At 56.7% G+C, this 9,753-nt stretch overlaps 1 protein-coding gene across 1 annotated transcript; it reads left to right on the top strand.

Moving 5' to 3' along the window:
• The first annotated feature begins 755 nt into the window (after nt 1-755).
• DES (desmin) lies at nt 756-7,721 on the top strand. Its single transcript, XM_037850088.1, has 9 exons — nt 756-1,435; nt 2,423-2,483; nt 2,611-2,706; nt 2,852-3,013; nt 3,178-3,303; nt 3,715-3,935; nt 5,176-5,219; nt 6,672-6,754; nt 6,890-7,721. The coding sequence occupies exons 1-9, from the start codon at nt 855-857 to the stop codon at nt 6,929-6,931; spliced, it is 1,416 nt and encodes a 471-aa protein (XP_037706016.1). The 5' UTR covers nt 756-854; the 3' UTR covers nt 6,932-7,721.
• Nucleotides 7,722-9,753: the final 2,032 nt, after the last annotated feature.

The following is a 9,753-nucleotide window of genomic DNA, read 5'->3' on the forward strand; positions in this document are numbered from 1 at the left end:
ACCTCTGTTCCCGGAAATCACCCTGTTGTTTATAAACTCGAGGCCCTGCCCTTGCCCATGGAGGTGGGGGGTGGGGGTGAAGAAGCCCTTGCGCAGAGCCTACACCAGTCCAGAAAGAAACTGAGGCTCAGAGCTAGAAGCCAAGTGCCAGTGGACATCTGTGAGCAGGCAAGGCCAAGTTTCTTGCCTGGCTCTGGGTGAGCATTGCTCTCTGCCTGCAGGGTCCCTACCCACCCTCCCTGCCTACTTAGAGATGCCCTGGCCTCTAGGCCTGGCTGCTGGTGGCCTGGTCTTTGCTTGAGCTCACTTTCCCAAACCTCTGCAACTTCCAGAGAGTCTTTAGAAATAATGGGACTTGGGGCCATTCTTGGAACAGGCCTTCTCCTTTCAGGAAATGACCCAAAGTTTCCCTTTGGAGCTAAAAAAGGGGACCCTCAAACTAAATGGAAATTCAGAGCCTCTATCCCATTATCATATGTATGAATTTGTACAATTTCATTTTGGATAGGGATGAACTTTTGAAAAAACCCCCATGAGGTGTTGGCAGGCAGGCCTGTCCCCCTTCTGCCCTCCAGGGTGGGTCAGCTTCTCCCTCACAGCCTCCCAGGCCCCCCATTCGCCAGCGCAGGGGCGCAGGCCTCCCCGCCCCCACGGGCCAGCGGGCCGCCCTTTCCTGGCAGGACAGCGGGATCCTGCAGCTGTCAGGGGAGGGGCGGCGGGGGCTGATGTCAGGAGGGATACAAATAGTGCGGACGCCTGGGGGCCCTGTCTACCCTCGCCGCCTCCACTCTCCAGCCGGCCGCCCGCCCGCCGCCGCCTCCGTGTGCCCGTCCAGCCTCGCCCGTGCCGCCACCATGAGCCAGGCCTACTCGTCCAGCCAGCGCGTGTCCTCCTACCGCCGCACCTTCGGCGGGGCCCCCAGCTTCCCGCTCGGGTCGCCGCTGAGCTCGCCCGTGTTCCCGCGCGCGGGCTTCGGCACCAAGGGCTCCTCGAGCTCGATGACGTCCCGCGTGTACCAGGTGTCGCGCACCTCGGGCGGGGCCGGCGGCCTGGGGTCGCTGCGGGCCAGCCGGCTGGGGGCGGTCCGCGCGCCCTCCTCCTCCTACGGCGCGGGCGAGCTGCTGGACTTCTCGCTGGCTGACGCCGTGAACCAGGAGTTCCTGGCCACGCGCACCAACGAGAAAGTGGAGCTGCAGGAGCTCAACGATCGCTTCGCCAACTACATCGAGAAGGTGCGCTTCCTGGAGCAGCAGAACGCGGCGCTCGCCGCCGAGGTGAACCGGCTCAAGGGCCGCGAGCCCACGCGCGTCGCCGAGCTCTACGAGGAGGAGCTGCGCGAGCTGCGGCGCCAGGTGGAGGTGCTCACCAACCAGCGCGCCCGCGTCGACGTCGAGCGCGACAACCTGCTCGACGACCTGCAGCGGCTCAAGGCCAAGTGAGGGACCGTGCCCCCCCAGAAATGGGAGGCCAGACCTGGGAGGGTGGGGCCCAGCTGTCAGCACATGCCTTCTCCCAGGAGCCAGGGCACCCTCTCTTGCCCCGTGCAGCGAGAGGGTCACCCACCCGTGTCCCCCAAGGGAAGATGGACCCCAGGTCTCTCCCTTGTGCTTCCACCCTGCGAGGAGTTTTCTTGGGGAGATCATGGGGTGGAAGTGGAAGACCTTGTGAACACCTGTGCCCTGTGGGGTTCTTGAGGTGTTGGGTGATATTGATGGGAGTCAGGAAGGCAGGTGGATGCATAGGGAGAAGGGGAGGTTGCAAGGAGAAGGGGAGCTGTGGGGGCAGGCTGGGAGGGGCAGCTGCTGCCATCTTTGGTGACAGCCTGGCAAACCCAAGCAGCTCTCTCTCTTGGGTGCAAGGCCCTGGGTGGGAGCCGGAGCAGGGAGCTTGGCCCCTGGGCCTGGCTGAGGCTGTGCTGTCTCCCAAGGTGGATGGGATAAGCAGAGGGAGGCAGGCAGAGTGGCTGGGGGTGGGGTGGGGGGGCTGCAGCCTTCAGAAAGCTTGGGGGGATTGGAGAGTTGGCTCAGCCAGGCTCCCAGGACTAGAAGGGCAGCAAGTATAGAGCCCACCTAATGGAATCACCCTCCTCCTTCCAGTCACAGTTATTGAGCACCTATATGGAGCACACTAGGGCTGGGGACAAGGAACCTAGGTGGATAAAATGGACACAGTTCCTAACCCAGGGAGGTCACAGACTGGTGGGTGGGCGCAGAGACTTCGAGGGTGTGGTCCAGGGCAGACACTGGGCTCCTCCCACCCCACCCCTTTCTTGGGTGGGGCGGGGCCTCTGCCACTCCCTCTCTGGGCCCCGGTGTCTACCCAGCAGCCAAGTCTCCTCCTTCTGTCCTGAGCAGTTCCCAGCCAGTTGTCTCCACTGCCTGCTTTATTCTCCACTAACTGTCCTTCTGTCTGTCCTGGCCAGGCTGCAGGAGGAGATCCAGCAGAAAGAAGAAGCGGAAAACAATTTGGCTGCCTTCCGAGCAGTGAGCCCTCTTCAGACCCCCTACCCTCACACCCTTCTCCCTTCTGTACCTTCCTGCATGGCCCCTGTCCCCCTCTGCCCTGCCTGGGTGGACAGTGACCCTGTCCCTCTTGCTTGGCCTATTCCAGGATGTTGATGCAGCCACTCTAGCTCGCATTGACCTGGAGCGCAGAATCGAATCTCTTAACGAGGAGATCGCATTCCTTAAGAAAGTGCATGAAGAGGTATGCCCTCAACCCCTCTGTTCCAGATCCTCGGGCCCCAGCAAATGCAGACGGAGAGTGGGGGTGGTGCTGGGCTCTGAGAATGGCCCATGTGGGAGTGCTGTGTGGGCCTGGTGGGAGACTGACCCCCAGCCACACCCTGCAGGAGATCCGGGAGCTGCAAGCCCAGCTTCAGGAACAACAGGTCCAGGTGGAAATGGACATGTCCAAGCCAGACCTCACCGCTGCCCTCAGGGACATCCGGGCTCAGTATGAGACCATCGCGGCTAAGAACATCTCTGAAGCCGAGGAGTGGTACAAGTCGAAGGTGGGCGTCCTGCCCCAGGGACTCGGTGCCTCTGTGCCCCTCCATCATGGGTGCTGCCTGTGCCTCCATCTATGGGGAGGAGGGTGGGCCTGGAGTCTCCGTGCTCCCCTCCCCTCCCGGCATCCTGTGTCCCACTCTCTCAGGGCCCCTGTCTCTGCCCTTAGGTGTCCGACCTGACCCAGGCGGCCAACAAGAACAACGACGCGCTGCGCCAGGCCAAGCAGGAGATGATGGAATACCGGCACCAGATCCAGTCCTACACCTGCGAGATTGATGCCCTCAAGGGCACTGTAAGTCTCTGCCCAGCTGGCCCACCCAGCCCCTTCCTGACTGCAGCTCTGGGCCTCTATCCCCTCAAATCCACAACCACCAGGGTCAGAACAGATGAGTGGATTCCCCGTTGGGTTCTAAGGAATCAGAGGGTTCCTGGGGGCAGCTCCTTGCATGGGGGGGCGGGGGTGAGGCTGAACATAAATCCCACCCCCCCACTCCTCCCCCTTTAATCTGTTTAATTCTCTGAACTTCCACACAAGACTTCATTTGGGCTCAGGGTTCCCTGGCTAAGAAGAGTTTGACAGCTCCTGGACCTGACTATCTCCCGGTACCTCCCAGCCCTGAGGCTGAGTTTCTTTCCATCCTGGGCCCCTCGTGTCCTCCCCACTGACAGCCTGTCCTTGATCTGGATTCTCGGTCCCCTGCAGAACGATTCCCTGATGAGGCAGATGCGGGAGCTGGAGGATCGCTTCGCCAGCGAGGCCAGCGGTTACCAGGACAGCATCGCTCGCCTGGAGGAGGAGATCCGGCATCTGAAGGATGAGATGGCCCGCCACCTGCGCGAGTACCAGGACCTGCTCAACGTCAAGATGGCCCTGGATGTGGAGATTGCCACCTACCGGAAGCTGCTGGAGGGCGAGGAGAGCCGGTGAGGGGCGAGCCAGGGGCTGGGGGCGGGGCCCTGGGAGGTACCGTGGGGGAGGGCGCGTGCCTGCCGCTAGGGGTCTGGAGATCGCCTCCAGGAGACCTGGAAACACTTTTCTACAGGAGGCCACCATTCCATTAATTGCAGAGAATTAACTAGGGCCACCTGGGTAAAAAGCGATTTAATTAAGAGCTTGTGTAAAAAGAGAAATATAAATATTCCCTCATCCATCTTCAAAATTAAGAACCACCAACGTAAAACCATATTCAGCAACCGGTAATAAAGTATTACTGCCAGTCAAGGGAGAGATGAGAGCCGAGTGGGAAATGATGGGGGAGGAAAGGGAAAAGGGAGGGGGCAGATGGAGACAGAGACAGACAGAGAATGGCAGGAGCCTTGTAGACGGCTAGGCTAAGGGAGACAGCGAAGGGACTCGTCCACGCACACTCACGGGAAAACACACAGAACAACACGCTCAGAGCAACCCACTTCCAGACCCAGAAAACAACATCTGTCTGGAAGGGGGCACAAAGGAACTTTCTGGGGTGATGGAAATGTTCTGTTTCTTGACCAGAGTAGTGGTTACACGGATGTGGACATTGACCAAAAACTCATTGAAATGTATACTAAAGATCTGTGCATTTCACTGTACATAAATTTTAACCTTGATTTAAAGCTGGCCAATTATTTTTTTAATGGGGCCCACTGACACTCATAAAAGTTATGAAATCTGAAGTTAAAAAAAAGCCGCAGGCATGCTTAGGCATAAAGAGAGGCTCCAGATTTCACAGAATAACATCTACACATGATGGCCTTTTAAGGTAGCTAGAGTTGTGTTGCATTTTCACAGTGCTAGACATAAATGGAACTTGCCCACCTGGGTGGGCTAGCAGTTCCCAGCCTGGCTGGAGGGTGGGCACACAATGGATGTTTCTCAGAGCTACTATTGACACATTCTGCAATGCCAGGAGCAAGAAGGAAAGGTGCTGTGGGGATGGGGGTCTTGATGTCATGCCAGCTGGTCACAGATGGAATGGGTGGTCCTTCCAGAAGGGACAGTTCCTGGGACAGCTGGAGTTGGCCTTTGACCCCATCTCCTAAGCAATGTGGGGTCAGTGGGACTGAGACAGTTGAGGGTGGTTTTTATGGAAGATCAGGGAGAGCCCTGATGGGTGGCTATAAGGAGACATGGGGCAGGGGGAGAGTCCCTAACCATTAGGGCGCTTGGTCTCTCTCCTTTCAGGATCAACCTCCCCATCCAGACCTTCTCTGCCCTCAACTTCCGAGGTGAGTTGCTAGAGTGACAGGGAACAGGGGCACTGCCCAGGGTCAGCCAGGAGGGGCGGATAGAACTGTGGGGGCAGGACAGGGTGGAGTTTGGTGGGTGGGGGAGTCTGGATAGAGGCACATGAGTTACCTTTTGACAGAGAGAAAATTTTACTTTATTTCACTTTATTTTATTTACCACGTTCCCTGTACCTTCTGGGGGTACTGGGGCCTCAGGAAATAGCACCTGTGCTGCACCTAAACTCTGAAGGCACTGGGGTGTCCTGGAGGACCTGGCAGCAGGAGCATCTAGAATCAAACTCCTTGAGTGGAAGGCTCTCCCTGCCCATTGTCTGTTTGGCATGTTGCCAAGCACCCCCCTGGTTGCTTGTTGAACATTTCCAGTTTGATGGAGCAAGATGTTGGATGCACGTTTGGAAAATGAAGCCAAACCTTAGCAAAGCCAAACAATTAAAAGAACAAGCTCTTAGGGCACTTTGCCACTTCTGACATTAGTAATATGCCGATAGAGTGGCTTTCCAACCCCAGAGAGCAGAAAAACATGCTATAATGATACATTAGGAAAGGCAAGTTGGAGTCCTTGGCAGCTTCGCCATTCTTAGATCAAGCCTTTCATATCTTCGATGTTCATTTCCATCAGGACAAAATACACGCTGTGCTCCACTGGGTACCAATGTCCATCAAGGGCTGGTTGCTCACTAAGGAGATTCATAAACATCAGCTTGCATCATGCCAAGGACCAAAATTTGATCCTCCCTATAAGATGCAAAACCTGTCTTCAGTTAGTAGTTTATACAGACACAAAGTGCTAGTCTAGCATTTAAAACTGCTCCATGCTTTTCAGATTTCTCTGTGGCCTTGATAGGGTGGATATCACTGTTACCATTTCACAGATGAGGAAACTGAGGCACGGAGGGACAAGTGGCTGGTCACCAGCACAGAGAATCAATAACAGACTTCCAGCCTTTCTTTCATTGAAACACCACATTGCTCATTCTGAGTCTCAAGAGGGGCAGTACCATAAGCTCCTCCAACAGGGTATCCTGGGTCTGGGCTTTGGGGTCCCAAACTGTCTCGGAGGAGGGGGGTCCCAGGGTTCAAATTCAGGCAGGGCTGCCCTGGAGCCCGGAGATGGCGAGGAGGGGAGGAGGCGTGGGCAGTGCCAATGCCCGGCAGCCGGGGCCTCAGTGGTCCCCTGCCCTCCTGAACCAGCTGGTACCTGGAACAAATCTGTTGCTTCCTGAGCCCATCTCAACAGTGGGACTGGCCCCGGGATCGGTGGAGCCAATGACAGGCGATAAAGTCCATCTTGAGGGGGCTGGGAGGCCTCCTGGGCTCTGCCTGATGTGATAGGGATGGACGCACAGCCCCTCGCATAACCCAGGACTGGGCAGGCAGGGCTGGGCCTTCTGGGACTTGGTCAGACTGAGTGTCCAAATGGGTCTGTTACAGAAACAAGCCCTGAGCAAAGGGGTTCCGAGGTCCACACCAAGAAGACCGTAATGATCAAGACCATCGAGACCCGGGATGGGGAGGTGAGGAGCATTGGGGTGTGTCCACCTGGCTGGCAGCGGGGTGTCCTGCTGCCCTGGGGTGGGGGGCAGGCCTGGGGCTGGAGGCTGCACTCTCTGGCCACCACCGGGGCTGGACTGGGCTTCTCTTCTCCCCAGGTCGTCAGTGAGGCCACACAGCAGCAACACGAGGTGCTCTAAAGCCACAGACCCCTCTGCCGCCAGAGACCGTCCTCGCCCCTGTCCTCCCTCACTGCCTCCTTCCGTCCTCGGGCACCTCCCCCAGCCACCGGCCTCCCCTCACAGCCTCTGGCCCCTCCTCACTGACCTCCCCGCCATGGTCCCCACCGGGAACGTGGCCCATCCCTGCCTACCCCCAGGGGTGCCCCAGCTGCCCCTGGATGTTGGAAGGCTTCTGGCTGCCCTCCCTCTCTGCCCCTCAGGGCCGGCCTCTTCCGGTCAGTGTCCTGGGCCTGCGGGATGGAGCCAAGGCCAGAGTGGTGACCCCGCCCCTCCCACCTCCAGCTGTAGCTCTGGCTTCAGAGAGGACCCTAGAGCACGGCATTGGGACACCCCAGGATCAGGAATGAGCCCTGTGTACCCTCACCACTCCCCAGCCTGGGTCAGAGAGAAAGGGGGCCGCTTCCTCTGGAAGCCAGGCAGGTAACCAGGGGGACCAGCCCCCTGTGGAGACTGGGGGGCTTGAAACTGTCCCCTATCGTCCCTTAACTTTCCCTTCCCCCTTCCCACCCTCACCCAGGGTGGGCTTAGATAGCAGGGGCTACAAGAGGGAACCCCCGAAGGTGCTGGATGTGGGAGCAGGAAATTCAGAAGGAGAGAGGGTGGGTGAGATGCTGGAGAGGAGAGGAGAGGAGAGAGGCAGAGGGTGGTCTCAGGAAGGTGGGAGGGGTGCCCACCTCCCCGTGCCAGCCCCTCCCCCGCTGCCGGGCTCTGGACAGAACAATAAAGAGAAGCACAAGCCTAGCCCGCCCCCCGCTGTCCTCACTGCCTGGTCTCTGGGGGCCCCAGGGCCCTGTCATGCATGGACTGTGTGCTCCCTCCTGCTCCCTCCTGCCCAGCCAGGCTGTCACCCGGGCCTCTCACATGGTCCCACTCCCAGAGCCCCCCATCTCCCAGTGTGTGTAGTGATGGGGGTAGGGGACTTTGCTGGGGAACCACAAAGACTTCCTGTTAGGCCCCAATTCCTGGACCACCCCCTCCTGTCCCCCCACCCCACCTTCGGATCAGTAGGGCCCAGGGACAGTGTCACTGCCCACAGCCTGGCTCTGAAGAAGTTAGCTCCCAGCCCCCTCCCCAGAGAAACTTCCAGCCTCTTTTCACTAAGCATGCCTTGAGTGCCTTTTTTGCACAAGTGCTAATTCAGGAAAAATAACAGTTAGGAAAAATGGAAAGATCTATCTTGTTCTTGGATAAGAAGGTTCAATCCTCCAAATATGTCCATTTTTCCTACATTAATTTGTAATTTCAATGCAGTCTCAGTTAAAACACTAATGGGAAATTTGGGGAGAATGTGTAAACACGATACTAAAGATTGTCCAAGATGGAAGGGGGGTATGGGACGTATGAAAAAAAAAATTAGGAAATCCTAGAAGAAAACATAAAACTAGGATAACTAAAATGAATTTCTTAATGAAGAGGAAATATGCAAACATTATTGGGATGTAACAGGATGTTTAGAAAAAGACCCAAGTACATCTGAAACTTTAGTATACAAAAGGAAGCATTTTAAATCTGTGGGGAAACAAATTCAATGTATGGTTTAGGGGCAACTGGAGGGGCAGGGGTAAAGTCTGTTGTCTCTTTTCACTCCTTCCAAAAAATAAATTCCAGGTGGATCAAACATTTAGGAAGTCTGAGGGAAGCACATATACCTTAAAGTGGCTTCTCACAGATTTAAGGGCTTATACTCCTAAAGGCAATGAGAAAAGGATAGAGATCACAAAGATAGTAAACTCAATCTACAGAGGAAATAAACCTGAAGGATTTTAGCCTTAAGGTCCCTGGTCTCACTTTCCAGACCGGCTTTTCTAGAAACTTCCAAAAGCCCCACCTCTGTCTGGTGTCTCTCTCTCCGCCTCCTTTTCTGCGGCTCTTGCTCACAAGTTGCCCCTTCCTCTCTAGGTTGTGTGCCTCCTTCCCTCTAAGAGGGACCCCTTCTCCCAGGTGTTCTTTACCTTTGCCCTGGGGGGAGCTAGGGGCTATACCCCAGGCCCCCACCCTCTACTACCGGGTGACTTCTGCTATTTCTTCCCCCTCCGGGGGGGCTGCAATGGAATGAACCTGCAGATCCCAGAACTTTCCCAAGCATCCTGTGGAGAACTTCAGCAGCCGTCACAATAAATGAAGCAGGAAGCAGCATTTCCAGGGTCTTCCCACTGGGATAGAGGAGGAGGGCTGGGAGTGGGGCTGCTTCTATCCCCTTTTATCCTTGAGCATGGGGGAAGGGGGCGGGGGTGGGATCTGAGCTAGCCGCCCTGTGACGAGAGCCCCAGGTGGGTAAGGGGTGGTGTGTGTATCTGGGAGTAATTTCTGGAGCCTCTTGGTGTTTTCTCCTTTCCCCTGGGTTATGTGCACTCCTCTCCCCCACAAAGGATAAAGGGACACGCAGGTTAGGGAAGGTTTTGGAGGCACCCTCCCAAAAGCTTAAGTGCAGACTGGTCACTAGGCTGGAGGGACAGTGAAGCCCCCCTGGCAATGGCCCCCATAAAGCCTTGTCCCAGCATCCTTGACAAGCAGTCTTGATGCCCTGTTGAATGGCTCTGCGGTCAGAGAACTCACTGGGACAGCTCTGAAGGTCAGAAAGTCCCATCTCCAGCACACATTTGGCTCCTGTGACAACCACCAACTTGTGCTCAGAGAAGACAAGAAGGCCCAGAACACCTGGTGACCCCCAGCAGGGGAAGCACTCTCTGAGCAGAGCCTTCCTGGGACCAGAAATTCTGGTCTAAGCCCCAGCTTTGTCTGTCTCCGAGGAAACTAGGGCAGGGGAGATGGATGTGGGC

This window comes from Choloepus didactylus, chromosome 9 (assembly GCF_015220235.1).
Source record: "Choloepus didactylus isolate mChoDid1 chromosome 9, mChoDid1.pri, whole genome shotgun sequence".
Lineage (NCBI taxonomy): Eukaryota > Metazoa > Chordata > Mammalia > Pilosa > Megalonychidae > Choloepus > Choloepus didactylus.

Coding starts and splice junctions, on each gene's coding strand:
- DES (XM_037850088.1), top strand. CDS start 855: ATGAGCCAGGCCTACTCGTCCAGCCAGCGCGTGTCCTCCTACCGCCGC. Junction 1,436..2,422: donor CTGCAGCGGCTCAAGGCCAA/GTGAGGGACCGT, acceptor TGTCCTGGCCAG/GCTGCAGGAGGAGATCCAGC. Junction 5,220..6,671: donor CTCTGCCCTCAACTTCCGAG/GTGAGTTGCTAG, acceptor GGTCTGTTACAG/AAACAAGCCCTGAGCAAAGG.